The sequence below is a fragment of the Myotis yumanensis genome, unplaced genomic scaffold (genome assembly GCF_028538775.1).
Source record: "Myotis yumanensis isolate MYYU_CA2020_CCGP unplaced genomic scaffold, mMyoYum1.0.hap1 SCAF_2, whole genome shotgun sequence".
NCBI lineage: Eukaryota > Metazoa > Chordata > Mammalia > Chiroptera > Vespertilionidae > Myotis > Myotis yumanensis.
The window spans coordinates 207,842,468-207,861,472 of record NW_027223753.1 but is presented as its reverse complement, the minus strand read 5'-3'; the positions used below and the strand labels follow the sequence as shown (position 1 = coordinate 207,861,472).

The 19,005-nt window shown below is 48.5% G+C and overlaps 1 protein-coding gene across 14 annotated transcripts in view; it reads left to right on the top strand.

Annotated features, from left to right (window-relative positions):
• The window catches only part of PCBP3 (poly(rC) binding protein 3), a 210,778-nt gene that overhangs the window by 180,340 nt on the left and 11,433 nt on the right, over positions 1-19,005 (top strand). For 7 of the 14 annotated variants that reach the window (XM_070407045.1, XM_070407043.1, XM_070407039.1 and 4 more), the window contains 4 exons: positions 3,397-3,540; positions 7,217-7,258; positions 17,923-18,001; positions 18,667-18,726. In XM_070407045.1, the coding sequence (XP_070263146.1) occupies positions 3,397-3,540; positions 7,217-7,258; positions 17,923-18,001; positions 18,667-18,726 (325 nt within the window). The remainder of the gene's footprint in view (positions 1-3,396; positions 3,541-7,216; positions 7,259-17,922; positions 18,002-18,666; positions 18,727-19,005) is intronic. The other 7 variants (XM_070407050.1, XM_070407049.1, XM_070407046.1 and 4 more) reach the window with 7 other exon arrangements.

The window sequence follows — 19,005 nt, the reverse complement described above, 5'->3', positions numbered from 1 at the left end:
CGCTGTGAGAGGGGCAGTGCTTGTTCCTGCCCCCTGTAGGGTTGGTCTGTCATCTTCACTGGGAAAGCAGGGGAGAGGACACATGGGGAGGCATGTGCCCCTCACTTTATTTCTGGAACTGGATGAAAAGTTATTAGTCCGTGATGTGAGGGTGCTTTAATAAAGGTTTGGGCCTTAAAAACAGTGCAAGTCTGCAATGGAGACAGGTCTGCTCTGGATACAAGTTTGCACCGGAGAGGGATCTGGATCTGCACTGGAGACGGGACTATGCTGGAGATGAGCACTGGAGGTGGAAAGGCTGCTTGCTGTGGACAAAACTCCTCCTGCTGAGCTAGTGAAGTTATCTGAGCCCCCACAAAGGGCAGGACTTAGGAAAAGCACATAAAAATGCCCAAATTGTAAAGACAGAATAGTATACAAAGGGATTAAAAGCCAAAGGAGAAGCAAAGACAGTACAACCTCTTTGAAATTTTGGGGAAAAACCCTGAAATTTAAATTTCAACCAATACCCAAAATGCAAGAGTCATTGAAGCAATCAGTAGTTCTCTTTCTTTGAGCTAAAATAAAGTCATCCTGCCTCAAATGAAAGGTTCCATCAGTTGTGCTGGTGGCCAGGGTGCCAGGCCCCTCCTCTGCCCCCTGCTCATGGTCCCTGGGCCTGAGGATCTGCTAGAGAGTGACCACCTCAGCAATCTCCCATGGGAAATAAAGCCTCGCTGGCCGCTGTGGGCTTATCTCTTTTTTATACTTGGCTTGGTGTTAAAACCCATGTCCAACTCTTTAAAAAAAATTTGTAGTTTTTATTTTCTTAAAGTATGATATTTTGTGACGTCAAAAATATTTTTCTAAATGTTGTTCTGAAGTTTCCCCAGCCATTGGTCATAGTGGCAGTTGGTGCTGAGCATGTTCCCTTTAGTGTCTGGCTGCTGGGACTCAAGAGGGCCACATGGACAGTGGCAAGTGGCCTGGGAACCTGAGTGCTGACAGATGGCCATCTGTGAAGCAGCAGTGGGCACCTCAGGATGGCAGTTCCAATATTGACACAGTCACCCACATACCTGACCAAGGGTCAGAACAGAACTTGTGGTCTCAGAACTCCTCCCAAGTGGCATTGCTTGTGCCATGTTCATGGTCAGACAGCCCCTGGAAGCAGGCTTGACCCTCATTGACTTTTGGGTGCTGGCACCCCCAAGACCATGGCTGGAACTGCCCTGTCCCCTTCCTGATGGCTGGAGGCTTATGTGGACGGTGAATGGTGAAGTGCACATGGCAACATGATTGATAAACATTGGGTGGAGGTAATGCCTTGTTCTTGTTGGTATCATGATGCTCTCGGAGGTTGGGAGCAGCCCTCCTACCTGGGAAAGAAGATTCATTGCACCTGGTAACAAGTTGGGTTTATTTCTAACTGAAGAGTTACTGTACAAATAGAGCAGAAGACCAGAGGATTTCCAGGCATGGCTACAGTTTTGCACCCAGGCCTCCCACCCTTGAAAGTACCATGGAGTCCCTGGGTGCAGGCAAGTTGGGTGGGACCCTGTGGAGAATGACCCACAGCTGCACTTTTCCCAGGGGGGAACAGGACAGGGGGCTGTAATCAGCCTCTTCTCCATCAGAGGAAGTCGGGAATCAGGAATCCCAATTCAGAATCGGCAAGATGGCCTGGAAGAGCTCGCAGTATCAGGATTGCAGATGCTACCATTGATGGGGTCAGAGGGCCATGCAGCAGGGATGATGGGCCAAGCAATGGCATGAGTAGCACGATGCCCAGCTCAGGAATGGGAGCGGCAGCCAGACTGAGTCATCTGCTTGAAGCAGTGAGAACAGTCCCTCATTCACTCTCGGTTTAGTCATGATTCTTCCACAGTGAGCCCTGAGTCCAGTCTGAGACCACAATGAACCTCAGTTTGCACAGAGACATTTTGGGAGGCTCAATCATAACTACCAAAATACTAAACCCCAAATACCAGCTGGGGTCAGCCCACAGGTCTTCTCAACACCCCTTCCACTTTATGGCAAGGTTGTACAGCACTACCAGGGTCACACAACTGGACCAAAGTTGAACAGCACAGCCAAAGTCACACAGCATGGTCAAGGGGACACAGTCTGTTCAAGGTCTCATGATGTGGCCTGGGCTGCAGAGTTGAAGCTGCTACTCACACTGCTGTCCCACATGGCTGTGTGTTTTGGGTGGAGGCATTCTGATATCACACCCGGCTGGCCAGGTTGTGGGCTGGGCCTGTATGGGCCATGGCCTCCAGAACTCCAAGCAGGGACTTGCTTCCCTGCCCCATTCCTTCTGCCTCTGGCTGGTGGTGCCACTGACTCAGGAACTCTCGACTTGGTCACCAGGCCTGGCCTATGGCCTCTGCAACCAGGGAAGACTATCCACCAGAGGGACAAGGAGGACTTGATTGCCTCTGACCAAGGTGTTAGGTTGACTTTATCGGAATCTGGCAGAATATCATTCACCAGAAGATAAGAATCCTATATTTTGGGACACAGAATAATCAAAGGAAATTATAGCAAACATCATCGTGACTATGGAATATTTCCTTTGGACTCGGTGCTTTAAAAAAAATGGCTTTCACTCTGTAAAATACATGATTATCTAACCACTATATTGTACACCTGAAACTAATACAGAATAAGATTGAACGTGAACTATAATTGAAAAGGAAAAAAAGTATGGGGAAAAAAGTACGGGAGCAGGGGAGGTCACTTACAAAGAACTAAAAAGAAAAATTGCTTTTTAAAAAAAGAGTGAAATTGGATGTTTCTAACTTTGCTATGATGTCAGCTGGACATCACCACAGGCCAAGCAAAGCTTTGGGGCACTGGGCCTGAAGGGCCCATGGTGGAGCTATGCACAGCCCAACTTATTTGGGAGGATCCAAGGGAAAAGGAGAGTTTTTCTCTCAGGACAACCCCAGGCCAACACACAGGTGGAGCAACAGCGTCTAGGCCTGGAGGCAGCTGTCTGTTCATCTGAACATCATGGGGGGGGTGGGGAGAGGGGGGGGGTCCCGCGAGCAAGGACAGGGTCACGTCTTTCCTTCTTAGCCTGTTCTCAGACCCATACTCCTCACTGTCCTGCTGGGGTGATAGGTGCCCATGTGGGGTGATTGGCACCATGTGGGGTGATTAGGGCAATGGTTAAGAGGAGGAAGGAGGTGACCTCCTGGAGGAAACTGGGATGGTGAGGGTAAGATTTCAAGCAGGTGCCCTGCCACTCTGGGGCATCCCCCTACCCCTCTGGCACGGCAAGCCTGGGGCACTGGGACAGGTTAGGGTACAGTGGTGGGCGGGCTCGGGAAGGAGGTCTCCCCACCCTCATGACTGCCACGCTGTGAGACTGTCTAACGATCTCTCTTCCTCTCCTGTCCCTTTTCCTAGTCCCCACCGAAAGGTGCCACCATTCCCTACCGCCCAAAGCCCGCCTCCACCCCTGTCATTTTTGCAGGTGGTCAGGTAAGAGCCGACCCGCTCGCGGCCTCCACTGCCAACCTCAGCCTTTTACTGCAGCCCCCGCCGCTGCCCGTTAGTGCACTCAGGTTTTCTCCCTTCTCACGTGCACGTCTCCTGCCCCCTGTGCACTGGATGCAGAGCTCTCCCGGCCCACTGCCAGGCACCAGTAGTGGGCAGTGGGGTGGATCTGGGCTGCCATGTGAGAAAGACTGAGTTGTGCAGTGTCCAGCAGACAGAAAGGGCCAAGGAGGATGCCCAGTGGAGTCTGGGCCCCAGAAACATCTCCCTGACTGGGCACAGTCTCACACAGTTCTGCCTGGGCTGCGCCTGCTCAAATCTAGCTCTCAGGTGTTTTTAAGAAGTGAAGATAGGAGGGCCAGGAGCATTACAGGTGACTTTTATGACTCCTGGTTGAGACATGTAGGACTATAAGAGCTAGGGTCCTATTTTCCCCTGAAACACACATTCCCAATTTTCCACAGATGAGTTCCTAGGAGCACATGAGGGAAGAGTCATGCCTCTGAGGAAGGAAAAGCTGCCCAGTCAGATGAGAGCCTTCCTGGTCACAGCAGGCCGTGAACGTCCGCTTCACACACCTGTTGTTTTGGCCGGAGCCATTGTCCTCTTTGCTGTCCTACCAAGAAGGACTTAGAAGGCCAGGGGTCAGAGAAATTTTATGCAAGACCAGCAGTTAACTTAGTAGGGCCTAAAGAGAACTGAAGAGATGGAGCTGTGCCCAGAGATGTCTGAGCAGGAGCTTTGTCCCACTCACCTCAGGGTTGCTTGGCTCCAGTAGATGGATGGACTTTGAAAATGCCCAGCCAGTGGTGCCTGGAGGAGCTCTGTGTCCAGCTGGCAGTGATGTGTGTCTTTGTTCAAGGGAGAGTTAAGACAGACTTACCACAGGGGATCTAGGTCAGGAGAGCATGGCCATGATGTTCTACATTATCATTAAAAAAGAAAGGAAAGAGGCAAATAACAGCTTTCTCCATGTTTCTCTTTACCCTGTAAAGGAATCTTATCTGATCTGCAGCATTGACTCATGTTAGGTGAAGAACAGGGCATGTGTTTCTACATTTTTACTAGCATCTGAGTGACGCTGCGGCTCCCACTTGTTTCCCAGCATCCCCATCCAGATACTGCCGCCCCCACAGATGTCCGTATTTGTGGCATCTCTTGTCCGCCGCCTGATTCACATTGTCTCCCAATGTCCATGGCCTTTGCCAGGGGAACCTTCACACTCATCCATCCTCCTCCTACAGCCCCAGGTTGGAAAGGGAGGCCCTGAGGCAGGGACCTAAGGACCCAAGGCTATGCCCCTCTCCTCACCAACCTTAGGTTGGTGATGGGGAGTCACAGTGGACCTTGTTCAAGTCTGTTTTCTTTCCCCCCACAGTTGTGGTAAGTTAGCAGGTTAGTTACCTGTGTGGTCTTGATGCTGAAGTAGGAACAAACCCATGATCACCCCTCAGTGAAGTGTGGGACTTTATTTAAAAGGGATGCACATTAATATTAATACAAACAGGGGCCCAGGAAGACCTGGCTGGGGTGGGCTGTGGTCAGCACCTTACCACCCATCTCATCTTCTTACCTGGAAAACAATGGCAGCAGGCCCACCTCTCAGTCACCACCATCATCAGCACCTGTCCTGAGGCTATCGCCAGGCTGTCCATCTTAACCTGGCACCTGTGCCTTGGGACAGTCTGGTCCAGCCAGTGGCCAGTCCTGGTCATCTGTTGGCAGGGGGGGGGGGGGGGCAAAGTCACATGAGAGTCACCACTGTACTGCAGGTAATGAGGCAGAGGAGCCACAGTACAGACTCAGAATGAAGGTGTAAATGAGACCTAATGCAACAAGGGGTCCCCTCCAAATTCAGACCCTACGCTGCCCACATAAGGCACACTGCAAACCTGGACTTTAGAGACGTGTGGCCTGAGAATCACCCTGACCTATCTGTGTGAAGATACTCCTCCCTGCAGGTGGCCTGCCTGTGGTCATGACATGCCCCTGGAGGTCTTGGGGGTGGAGGCGGTCACAGCTTGTCCGGTAGGCGCTCCGCTACAGAGAGCTAGTTCCCACTTCTCCAGCTTGTGACAGATGACACAGGTTTCATCTCGACCAAACATTTGATCTGTCGTCTACCTCTACCTCTCTCCAGAGAGAATAGTCAGCTGCACAAACAGTTTAAGCAGAACTGCAGACCACAGCCACCCAAGTAAGGGAAGATGAGTCAGAAACTTAAGATGTCCGGGCAAAGACCTGCCCTGTGGGAGCGCATGTGCAGTTCCACTCAGACATGCAGGGATTCGGTACAGCAAGTCAGGCCTGTCACCCTGCCTGCTCTGTGGGGCAGTGTGTCCCAGGTCAGTGTATGTTTGGTGACACCCTGGGCCATGGCTTGGTGGTACCTCCAAAAACCCTGAAAGTGAGGTGTGGATACAATTCCTGTGGACTCATAACACAAGCACAGGCAGCACCCCACTGTCTTTTCCCCAGGACACTTGCTCTATCTGATAAGATTCCTTTACTTCCCATGAAGTGCCAGACCAGGGCCTCTCCTCCCGTGGTCCCTGTCCAATGGCTGGCTGGTCTTTAATTCACAGCCATGCTGTTTATGATAAAAACTCAGCAGATGCAAAAAAACCCAAAAAACACCATTTGGCAGAACCTTGGAAACCACCCTCAGCTTGGAGTCCATGGAAGTGACTCTTGGATGGGCTTGAGGTTTCCCTCTCAGATTCACAGAGACCCATGTGAGTGGGCATCAGGTGTGCATGTAGGACACGACATGGGGGCCCCACATGGCCGGGTGCTAGAACCCATGTTCCTCCACACCTGAGCCACCCCATGCCTATAGGCTCGAGTGTGGCTGGCCTGGGGCTGGTGTGCACATTCCATGTCACCGAGGCTTAGTCTTTGGTCTTTACTCTCCCTTGACTCTGTGTGATTTGTTTTTTGACCATGAGTTTCTGGAAGCATCTTAGTTGATAGACTGTCGAGGTGGGGTGGGTGGGATCTCTGTCTGTCAGGGGGGTTGTGTAGGGAACAGGTGGGAGAGGCTTCAGGGCCTCACACTCGCTGTGGCTGGTCCAGTCACTGTCTTGAAGGCTAGGGAAACTGTGAAAACAAACGAGGCCTTGGGACCCATCCTGGTCCCCCTGGGAGCTGTGCCATGAGTGTGCTACCCGCCAAGTCAGAATAGCCACCCTGTCCTCAGAGGTTAAAAGATGAACTGGTTAATCTCTGAATGATTTGGGTGCATTTCTTACTTAATCTGCCTTTTGCAAAATTAGTTTTGAGTCACCTCTTAAAGGTTTCTTTTTTTTGTTTGGTTTTCTTGGCATAAATATTTCCTAAAAATGTGTACTCATGATTGATTAAATATTCAAAAGGTTAATTATTGGTAAACTATAACAGGGGTCAGATCATTCTTAGTGTTTTCCTTTCAAGAAACTGGGGGTGTGGGGGTCGGAAATATTGAGGGGTGAGTCATTTCCTTCTCTCCCCACTGACTTGACTTCCTGCAGGCCTCTAAAAAGTGGGGTGCAACTCCCTGACTTATGTGTGTAATTGTAGCTACAGCCAGCAAGGGGCGCTGTCGAGGCTTGACTCCAGATCACTTCCCTTTGTCCTACAGGATTGGGGCAGGTGGCTTGGGGCCAGTTCACATGAAAGTCCCCCCCAGGAGAAAGCCTCTTCTGCAGGGGAGGGTCGCTACTTCCCAAGCTGACAGTGTTTCTCTCTCTAGGCCTACACGATCCAGGGACAGTACGCCATCCCGCACCCAGATGTGAGTTTTCACTTTGTTTGCCTTCCCTTCTCTTGTCACCATTTACTACCTGCATGTTGCTGTGAACTGCTACAATATTAATATTAAGCAATAATATTAATAGTGTTTTCTCAGTGTTCCTGACCTCTGTCGTATCCAAATGACCTTGAATAACCTTTAACGTCTTAGCACTAATTCTACTCATGTGGAGGACTTGGCCTGATGTCAAATTGTTTTAATTGTTGCTGCAGTCAGTGGGGGCTTTCCTCCACACACAAGGCGGGCGGTGACTGCAGGACTGCCTTGAACCTGGTGTCCGCCCCACCCACTATGGGCAGGAGTAGCAGTGTCTTACAAGCATCTAAGAAGTGAGATGACGTGTTGTCAAACAAGTCTGAGATGTGTCAAAAAGGGTATTTGAACACCCAGTGAGACTACACTCTCCCATTTCGAAGCCCTAGTTGAAACAGAGTCCACACGTGTATGAAGGCCAATGGTGACAGGCCTCGGTTTCATTCTAGAGTTAGTAACATCAGTGCTGGAGAACAGTGACAATCCTAATTCTCTTCAGGAAGAAACATCCTAAACTCCTGTGGCCTGGAGGCCAAGGGGGATACATGCAACTCTCAGGGCCAAGATATGGAGCAGCAATGGAGAGCAGAAGGGCTTTCTTCCTTGGGTTTAGCTATAGCAGATAAAGAGGAAGACACTAGCTGTGCCAGGAAAAATGGGGAGTGGGGGGCGTTGTGGGGGAGGAAACAAGAAAGAGAGAAGAGGCTAAGGTCAGCAGTTGGTTTTGCAGCTTTTGGCAGGTGGAGCAAACCTGCAGCCTATTTTGAGAAGCCTTTTTCTTCTCTATACCGTCTGCACATTTGCCGAGCTTCAAATCCTCTGACTCTGTTCCTGACAGGGAGGGTCGCCAGGCAGGCGAGCTTGCATGGGCTTTCTACAAACCCTTACACTTTGAATTGTGCAGGTGAGGGAGGGTCCTCTGAATAAGATGCAAAGGCAGGGCAGGAGAGGGTTTTTAAGAAGTAACAGTAAGCATTGGAAATACAGAGATCAATTCACCATCACTGAAGGAAATTTTCTATTGAGTAGAAAAGAAAGACTGATGGTTTTTCTCTTTTAAAAAAACACCTTATTAATCAGCACACATTGGAATTAAATGATAGGGGGTACGGTGAAGAGAAGTCCCTCCCCACTCATGACACCCCCATGGCCATTTTTAAAGGTTCCTGGTTTAAACCCTGCGGTGAGGATGGTGTAACTCTAAATCAGTGGTGGGCACATTTGCCTGTCCCCACTGAGAAGCCATCTTCCTCCTGCCCAGATGTGCTGATGAGGCCCCACTTGTTAAATAGAAGCTGAGCCGGGGGGCACAGCTCTCCATTGTCAGGAGGTTGGTGGGGCTCACTCCAGTCCCTCCTCCTGCCTGCTTGAGACCACTGCTGCAGCTGTCCATGGCCACCTCAGCCTCCCCCTTGAGAACATGTGCTGATACCTGGCCCTGCCAGTGATATCCCCACCTACTGCATTCTCTGTTATGTGGGATGCTCTTCACCTTTCTATGAATTTATTTTAATCAGATCTCAATGGTGGGTCGAGGGTGAAGGTGTGAACCTTCTCAGTCTTCTCCAAAGAACCATCAGCAGCTTTAAAAAAAAATTGATGTCTCATACTCTGAGGCATTGCCTGTGAAAATCAGAGCAGGGATCTGTGAGACCCCAACAGCTGGTTGGAGCCACCCTTAGCCCAGGAACCTTTCTGATGCTGGTGATGCCTGTCCTGCATTGTCTTTGCCCACAGCCCACGGGACTAAGGGAGGCAGATTTTAGCACCTAGGGGTGGGCTGGCCGGGATCCTTTGTGCAGGAGTGCCGGGCAGGGAGAAGGGTTGTGTGTGGGCCCAGGTGGGGTCAGTGGCACTGCTATGGGCAGGTTCCACAGCCTCTAATACAGCGGTTCTCAACCTGTAGGTCGAAACCCCTTTGGCGGTCAAACGACCCTTTCACAGGGGTCGCCTAAGACCATCCTGCATATCAGGTATTTACATTACAATTCATAACAGTAGCAACATTACAGTTATGAAGTAGCAATGACAATAATTTTATAGTTGGGTCACAACATGAGGAACTATATTTAAAGGGCCAGAAGGTTGAGAACCACTGCTCTAATGGAATGCTCCCAGTGGAGGGGTCGGGATATCAGAATGGAACCAAGAAGCCTGGTTTCTAGGATGGCACAGCCTTCATTTAACCCAGGGCAAGGAAGCCTTGTGCCCTTAGAAATTCAAATGTGTGCAGCAGCAGGCATGAAGACCTGGCTCTTTGACCCTTTTACAGCTGGAAAACTCAACAGTGGTCTGGCCTTTAGAGAAAGGCACCAAGTCGATGCTCAGACCCACAAGCCCACTGTGGTCTCACAACTGCTGCCTCTTGGCTCAAGCTCTGAGCCGACAGAGAAGGGTTTCTGGTGTGAAATATCCACTTGTGAGCATAGGCGCCTGTGTGAGGGTGAGGGATTTTGATTGATTTGGTTGATTGATTTTTATATCAATCACTTGTTTTGCTGTTCCCATGTGATTTTCTGATTTTCTCAGCTTCTCTTAAAAGTGGGGAGTTTGACAGGTGTTTTTTTCCCCAGATTAGTTTAAACTGTGTTTGGTTGAGATGTGGAATAGGTGGCTACTTATTGTGAAATGGCTTTCTGTGCAGAACATTCTGCTCTCTGAACCAGCAGTGGGATGGGGAGCAGCTATTGGGAGCAGACTAGGAGCTTTTATAAATGCTTTTCTTGCAGGCACAGAATGTTGAAGACTTGGACAATCACTTATAATCCATCCAAAACAAAAATAAAATTACTGTGATGGCTAGAAAGGCATTTGTAATCTGAGCTTAGTATTCAGTAGTAATCTTAAAAGCTTCATTTCTTAGAACCCAAATATAATATTACAGGAAATACTAACTTATTTTATAATATAACTGAATGCACATTTAAATATTTCAACCACAGTGGCTGACACATACACTATAGTCATCTTTTAGCATCTTAGTATCTTACCTGAATCAGCGGACACAAACCTAGAGAAAATATATTTCTTAGATCTGAATATTTCTTTATATAGAACTAAATTATACGTATTTTTTCTGTGCCCAATTTTAAAGAAGGCTTTCTTATTTACCCTTAAGAGTCATCAACACCTCCCACCTCTCCTGCCACCAGTTTCTTTCCAGGTTCTCTCATCCTTTCACCAGAATCCTTCTGGAAACTTATTGCTCTTGTATATTCTGGAGAGGCACAGAGACTGCTAGGTGTCGGGAGGACTACAGCTGCTGACCACTGGAGTGCTAGGACAGCTGCCCACTAGTCCCAGAAGCTGCCCACTCCCTTCCACATGTCCTGCCTTTGGTGCAAGGCAACGAGGACTCCAGACATGGGAGCAGATGCAAAGAGCTTGGAAGCCTGGACTAACAGTGCAGTGACTGCCCCATTCTGTCTCTCGTCTGATATTTTAGCACTTTAATATGATTATACCAGAAATTGTTTTCTTCTGAAAGAAATTAGTCAACTTCAAGCATACCCTCATGTACAATCTTTATTTCTAATTTTCACAGTTTCCACATCACTCCCAGACTTAATATACCCTCATTTAAAGAGGGTGCTGAATGCAAGCAACAACAAAACCAACATGTTAGTGCCAAAGCACTGACCACCTCTGCTTTTCTTACCTGAGCTTTCTTACTAACAGTGTGAAGTCAGGACTTCAAGCTGGTTTGAGTGGTCACTTGCCCAGAGCTGAAGAGCCAGTGAATGGAGGAGCAGGCTCACTCCTCACACCGCTTGGTTTCAGCAGAGGATCTTAAGTAACTGGGAGTAATAAGGGCACCAATATCTGCCAGAAAGCTTGTCCTTTAGGGAGTGAATGTGTGGAAACCATAGCAACACGTGAGTTATAATAGAAGTAAAGAAAAAAAGTGGAAGGATGCATGGTTCCATCTTCCCAGGGACTACGAGGCTGCACAGTTCACTATGGACACACAAAGAGCAAATGTGGGTTTCCTTCCCCCACTTTCTCAGTGTCTCTAGAGCCCTGTAGGAAGGTGGTGCTGAGGCTGCTCCTCAGATTTCATAGTGAAGAAAGAATGATCAGTACTGCTGCACTCCATGGCCTCCAGCTGATGGCCATACATCAGTCTCTGTTCTTTCCAGGTTGAATAGCTCCAAGTGGTGGAGAGGTGCCCATGGCCCACCTGAGGTCAGTTCAGGGCTACTGTAGTCATTCTCATAAAATAGGAAGTCCTGGTTAAGTCAACATTGTTGGCTTGAGCTAAATCTTCCTTTCTCTTCCCCCTTCCTTGGGGTTAAATCACACCTCTCCTACTGAGCCACTCAGTAGCAGGGCTCCGGGCCAGCCTTTCCTCCCAGCCTGCTCCTTCTCAGAATCAAGACTCCTGGGTTACCTGTTGGCACATAAAAAGTCTGAAACAAAGACTGAGAGGGAAGAACATATATTTCAGTTGGAGCCCCAGGAAGCGATAACAGAATGGAGGGAGGGAGATTCTAAGAGATAAGCAGTAAAAAAAAAAAAAAAAAAAAAAAAATCAGAGTTAATAAAAGGAACCAACCCTTGCATTCAGGAATTCCAACAAATTCCAAACAAGATAAACACAACAAAAAATCCATCTTAGACAAATCAAAGCAAAACCACACCGCATCAAAGACCAAAAGTAAAGCGTCAAAGTGGTCAGAGACAAAAAGAATATTACAAAGAACAAGAGTGAGAGAATGAGTTGACTTCTCACTGACAACAGTGGGAGCCAGAAGGCAGTGACTTAATAAAAGCAAGTTACTGTCTACCTAAATTCTGCCTCAAGAGTGTCTTCCAAGGACCTAAATATAGACATTTTCAGACAAACAGCTGTGACCAACAGTCTTTTCATGGAGGCTTTCCAGAGAAGGGAAATGATAGAGAAGGAAGGCTAGAAAAACAAGGATGAGTGTGAGCAAAGACAATTACCATTTCTTTCATTAATAGCATACACCATAAAGAAAATATTGATTTTGACTACACTGAAATTTAAACATTGGGTAAATGAAAACACACTTTGTAAAATCAGTATCAATGCTGTCTAATTCGTGGGATTAACAACAGAACAAAATTGACAGATAGCATACATAAGACTAGGATGGATTGAGGGGAATTAAAACATCCTATAAGTCACTCTATCATAAAGAAGAGGGTAAAGATTTTGAAGTTAGGCTTTAAATATGCATGTTAATAACAGCTTCAAAATGACCACAAAAAGAAAAGAGTTCAATTATATAAACTCCATAAAGGAACAAAGAGGAAACTAGGTGAAGGGAAAATTTATTAATCATTACAGATAAAGAAAAAGGATGAAAAAATAAAGAAGACAACCCTAGAAAATCAGGACAATTAGAAGTGCAACAAAAAAAAGATGGCAGAAATTAGTCTATATTTATGGGTAATTGTGATCAAAGTAAAAGAGGTTTTTCAGTAAAATAAAAGTTGAATTTTTTTCAAGAGACACACCTAAAGAATAACAACTTGAATAAATTGAAAGAATCGAAGAGCTATTCTAGGAAAACACCAAAAGAAACGCAGTTTACAAATATTAATATCAGTGTGGGGAGGAGTGAAAAAACAAGACTTTAAGGCAATTCATTATTTAGTCATTACATATTGATAAAAGGTTCAGTTCACTAGAAGTTACAGCAATTTAAATTTATATGCACCTAAAACATAGCTTTAACATATATAAAGAAAAAAATGACAAACTATAAAGAGAATTTGCCAGTCATTGTAGTGGAACCCTAGCATATCTGTCCCCACAGGCTGCCCCACAGTGGCCTTGACCAGCACTACTCCATAAAGGTCAAATAGTCAAGAATAAAGAAGATATTAACAGTACAGTAAGTAATACTGATATAATACTGATATAATTGATCTATATTGAACACTGCACCCAATATAGCTGTAGAATTCATGAAAACATTTACAAAATTTGATCACATTCTAGTAGACCATAAAGAAGGCTCACCATCTCTCAAAAAATGGAATCATATAAATCACAAAGCACTTAAGTTGAAATCAATAATTAAAAGATGACTTTAGAAAAACTTGTCTATATGGAAAGTTAAATAAGACCAAAAGACTAAAATAAATGGAGACATACCATGTTCATGGATAGGAACACTAAGTATCTTAATTATGTTGAGGTACAAAAATGCAGTACAATTGCAATCAAAATTCTGACTGGTTGTTTTAAATATTTATATAAAAGCACAAAGGCCAAGAATCACCAGTATATTCATGAAGAGGATGTATGATAGAGAGGTTTGTCCTAGTGATAGGAAGACCTACAATAGTGTGGTCCTAACTGAGACAGTGGGGTTTGAGTGCAAGGAGAGACCATAGGCAAGTGGATTTGACCAGAGAGTCCGGATCTGACCCATGTGGGTGAGGGAGCCTGGTCTGTGACAGATGCCAGGATGGATTTTTACAACATAAACTAAAAACCAACTCCTTATGTATGAAGTACTTCAACACAAGAGACAAACATAGCACTTTTAGAAAAAAATATAGTAGAATATCTTTCTGTATACAGGTCAGGGAAGGATTTCTTAAAACATAAACATGCTATAAAGAAAATATTAATTAATTTAACTACACTAAATTTAAAAAATTATGTTTCTCTAAACACCATAAGGAGAGTGGAGAAGAGATCTTTTAAGCAGATATAACTAAAATAGGATTAGTATTTGAAATACATACAGAGTTCTTGTGAATCACCAAAATCAACCCAATAGAAAAATGGGCAAAAGACACAAGCAAGCACTTTACAGAAAGGAGATATGAATACATATCCAGCTGCCAAGGTGGTGCATTTCCTGCTAAGAGAGGTAGTTTACGGTGTGTTTTGTGATAACTCATTGAGTTGTTTATTTATGGGTACTTACATTTTAGTAATTGTCTGTATTTAATATTTGTCTTCTGACACAACGTTTAGGGGAAACATCAAGCCACAGAGAAAGATCTGTAATATGATAGTTCCACTGTTCCCTCCCTTCCTCTCCCCTCATCCTCCCCTCCTCCTCCCCTCTTCATGATTTATAGGCACTGGTGGGAACTGGAAGTCTGATTTTTTTTATGACAGAAATATCTCTCAAAGTGGGAATTCCCTTTAGCACTTTGTCCTGCTCCCTCCTTTAAAAAAATGTAGAAATTAAGTCCCAAAGAGATGAAATGCTTGACTAAGGGCAGCGCCTAGAGGAGAGATTCCAGCTGACATCTGTCCATCAGCCCCTCACCGGAGTGTTTATCTAGGCACCATGGTGCTGGTTCAGCACTTTCTCAAGATGTCACTTTACACTCGTGGGTGAGTGGGGACGGGGATTTGTTTGCTGGTGTGGCCCTTGCTTCATAACAAGCAGCAAGTACATTATAGGGGGAATTGCTGAACTCGGGGTGTCAGAGTCCTGGATGCAAGTGGAGCTGTGCCTGTAACACACACGGTGGCTCTGGAGTAGAGCCTGCTTGATGCGCCTCCAACTGCCAGGGAAGCGATGGAGAGACCTGGGGGCCTCCAAAGGTGAAGCCTGTGGACAGTGAGTGGGAAAACGCCTGGTAGTTTCCATGACTCTTTGCCCCAATTAACCTGGACAGCACTTCACAGCCTGCCATTTACATGTGTGGGTTCCCCCACCTTACAAATGGGAAGGGTGGCCCATGGACACCAGCTGGGCCTGTCTCCACAGAGCAGTCAGGGTTGTGGCCAACTCAGGCAGGTTCTCCTGCCTCCAGAGCCCCATTCTTCCCACTGACAGACCAGTGCACAGCTATGCACTCTTGGGGATGCAGGGACATAGGAGAGGGCCTGTCCTCATGGGAGCATGCCAGCCTGGCCATCAGGCATATGAGCAGGTGACGGGGTAAAGTAGGAGAACAGGAACAGAGAGCAGTCTGTCAGGGCTTTTTAGGCTCCTTGCTGGCCTCCTCCTCCCCTCCCACAAGGGAAGGACTGGAGCCCCCAAGGCCACCGCTGTCCCTGTGCACTGTGTCTGCATGGAAATCCCAGTCCTGGTCAGAGCCAGCATGCCCGGTCCTTGACGACTGCCTGCCCTGAGCCAGACTGAGCTGGCCTTCGCTCTCCAACTTCACATTTGTTGTCTCCAGAAATGGGGTTTTCTTAGCACCCTGGGAACTTGTAGTTACCTCCTTGTGAGGAAACCTTAGGCCTAGTGTGAATTCTCTTGTGTGGGTGGATTCAGAGCACAGCCCCCACCAAATGTCCCTGTGACTCCGTGTGATTTGCTGTACACAGGACACAGCTGCACTGCCCCAGGTCCATCAAGTGGGAGTGGGGTTTGCGGGATCACGCCCGTGCAGTTAAGTCCCCAGGAGGCCAAGAGTGGTCTTGTGCACTCAGCCCTCACACCCCAGGACGCCTTTGAGTGCTTGCTGTCTTTTTACAAGGTACTTTCTTGTCCCTGGAAAAAGGAGCCTTTGCTAGGCTGCCCAGCTGTGCAGCAGGCTCTCAGGCCCCTTTCCTGCAGGATCCCTTGGCCTCTCAGCATCTTGCCTGAGGCACAGGGGGTGCAGCCAAGTCTCATCGCTTGTCCTGTGATAGTGTCCCGCAGGCATGCTCTCCTGCACCTTTCTCCGGGGCTTTGATGCCTATCCATTCAGTCACTCTGTGCCTAGTGAGGTCAGATCATGGGGCATATGTGCAAGGTAGCAGGTAACCATCCGACCCAGCCCCTGCTTGGCCTTGACCAGCACCACTCCATTGATGGTGAACTCTTAGAACTGAATCTGACCACAGGTCACCAGGTCCCCTAATCTTCTCTCCTCAGGACCAATAACTGTGCTTGGGGTGGCCTCATGGGGTCTGGAATGTGGCCAGTTGTCCCTGAGCAGGCCCACCCAAGTGCTGCAGGTCAGGGAGCACCCTAGAAGACAGGGAGACACCTGAGAGGGGTACAAGGCTGCTTTCCAAATGCACTTAGGATGTCCAGGAGGGAGGGAGGAAATTGGACAGCTCCATAATGGTAATGCTGCAGGAGCAGCCTAGGAAGACAGACCACCTGCACCCCAATGGCTCATACTGCCAAGGTTCGCCCTCAGAGGTGTGACCAGGAGGCCACATGCTAGTTGTGGCCCGGCTTTAGGCTGTAGCTGAGGACCACATGCCTCCTCACACCAGGACACTGACCTTTGGAAGCAGTAGGTGGCCAGGTTGACAGCCCAGCCCACCCTGTCCCCACAGGCTGCCCCACAGGGCTCAAGGACAAGGATGGGACAGGAGGCTCTGGGGTAGACACTGTCTGGGGACAGCGGTGATTCTCCATGCACCGGGAAGGGGCACTTGGCATTTATCTTAGTGCTAGCTAAACTGTTAGGAGAGCATACCCAGCTCTAGGAGGCCAGCAGAAAACCCACTCATCCATGGCTCCAAGGTCTGATCTGTGTAGGTGCTGGGATGTCAGAAACCCAAGTGCACAGTCACTGCCTTCCTGAGACATTTTTGTGGAGCTGCAGGAGTCCATATCCTACAAGATGGGACAAATGTGGGCACCAGGTCAGATCTTCATGTCACCTGGGAACAGCTCTGCTCCCTGAGGGCCCTCACCTACTGGCCTCTGAGAGACTTTCAGAGGCCCCTGTTTTTGCCTTGTGATGAGGCCAGAGTCGGCTCTGGAAGCTGCACTTGGAGCATTCGGGCTGATCTTCCTGCTGGGAAAAGGCTGGGGGTTGAGGACATTTCCCAGAATGTGTTGGCCCACCCTCCAAGGCAGCTGCAGGCCTGGGCTCTATGTCCCAGTCAGGCTTGAGAGTGTCCAACCCCAACATCTCCAAAGTGGGGGAGGATGCCGCCACCACCTTTGGCTCCCAGGTGTGGCCAAGTCTCATCACGTTTACCTTTATCTTTTTTTAGGTTTACTTTTCATTTAAAAAATGAGGCTCAGATAAAATAACTAAAGAAACTGCATTTAAAGCCTCTCCCCCCAAATTCTAGTGGCTGAGAGTGGGGGACAGGTAGCCGCCTACTCAGACACAGTGAGTGCAGGTGCAGGGAGGCCTCTGGGTACTCTCACCAACACCTCCACAGAACCTTCCAGCACTACATCCTATAATCTTAGAGTCAGGAGGTGGAGTATGAGGCAGGGCTGGCTATAGGAATGAATCATGGCTAGCTTAGCGCAGAGCTGGGCAGGGCAGGTTTGCAGAAGGGAGTGTCACATGGGTTCCCTACAGATGCATGTGAGCTCTGAGTGACAGCATGACTGCAAAGCTTTAAGAGGCCCAGCTGGTCCTGTTTGGTGGCTCTCAGACCTTCCCTGTGAAACCCAGGGGCCCAGTAGCCTCCGCACAGGTCTGGGGTCGCTCTTCCATCCAGGCCCATGTGATTGGAATAGTCTGGCTGGTTCAGGCCAGATTTGCCAGGGAGCCAAGGAAAGGAAAGGAGTTCAATGCGCCTGCCTACAACAGTCCATTGGTTTTCCCAGGCCAAGTCCTTGAGTTCTGCTGCGTCTGCCATGTGTCCGCATGGCCTCTCTTTATATCTATTTGTAGAGTTCTGTTACTGCCTTTTTAAATTTGGTGTGACTTGTACTCGATGACAATAACCTTCTTAGCTCTCATGTCCCTCCTACCCCCAGCAGTTGACCAAGCTCCACCAGTTGGCCATGCAGCAAACCCCCTTTCCTCCCCTCGGACAGACCAACCCCGCTTTCCCCGGTACGTACCCAGCTGCCCTTTCTGACCGCCTCTCTTCTCACCTGGGCACTTTCTCTTTCTGAACTGTCTTTATTCAGGGCAGCAACAGAGCAGGTACAGTTCTAGTTGTGAATGCCAAGGATGTTAACACGTTGCAGTGTGCATATTGCTGAGGGCCAGGCAGGAGACCTGTGTGTCCCCCAAGGTGGGTTAGTCACCTCACAGCTGGCCGTCTTGTGAAGGGACATCTGCCCCCTCCAGGCCTATTCTGCATTGCCCACAGGCATCTCGGGGGGCTCTTTCTGCTGATGCACCCATCCAGCCAGCCCTGGAGCCTGTTCTCTCCAGGAGCGGGGGCTCAAACAAGCATATAGGGATGCTCTTCTGCAGGCCAGTGCACGTCCCTGGACTGGCACCCATCCAGGGCAGCACTGCCCTGCCCCTGGGATAAGCTAGTCCCCAGCCCAGGGCACAGTGGTCCTCAGCTCCTCTCTGGGCACAGAGGCAGGGATGGGTTCCTTCCGATGACACACAGAGCATTGGCTTGGCAGCTGTGGCTGGTGAGAGCCCACCAAACATGCTGGTCTGCCACGCACCAGTCAGATTTTGAGCTTTCCTAGTTGAAGTGACCTTGCTTATCTCCTTGAGGGCAAAACATTAAAATCTGTTTCTTCTTTGCTCTCCAGGAGAAAAGCTGCCTTTACACTCCTCCGAAGAAGCTCAAAATCTGATGGGCCCGTCGTCAGGTAAAACAAAGCGCTCTAGTGGCCAGTGGAGGCCTGGGCATGACCCGGGGAGGAGGGGGCAGCCAGCTCCTCGGCAAAGGGAGGCCCGTGCCATGGAATCAGAGCCCATACCAGAGTCACACCCGCAGTTCCCAGCCTTTGCCTGGGTCACTGCTGGGAGTGTTGTGGTGGGTCATGGGCTCCAGCAGTGCTCAGAGCATGGCTGCCTGTCACCCAAAGTTCCTGAACATGGCAGAGTCACCATCTCTGTTGTCATTTCTCCTCCTAGTGGGGACCTGC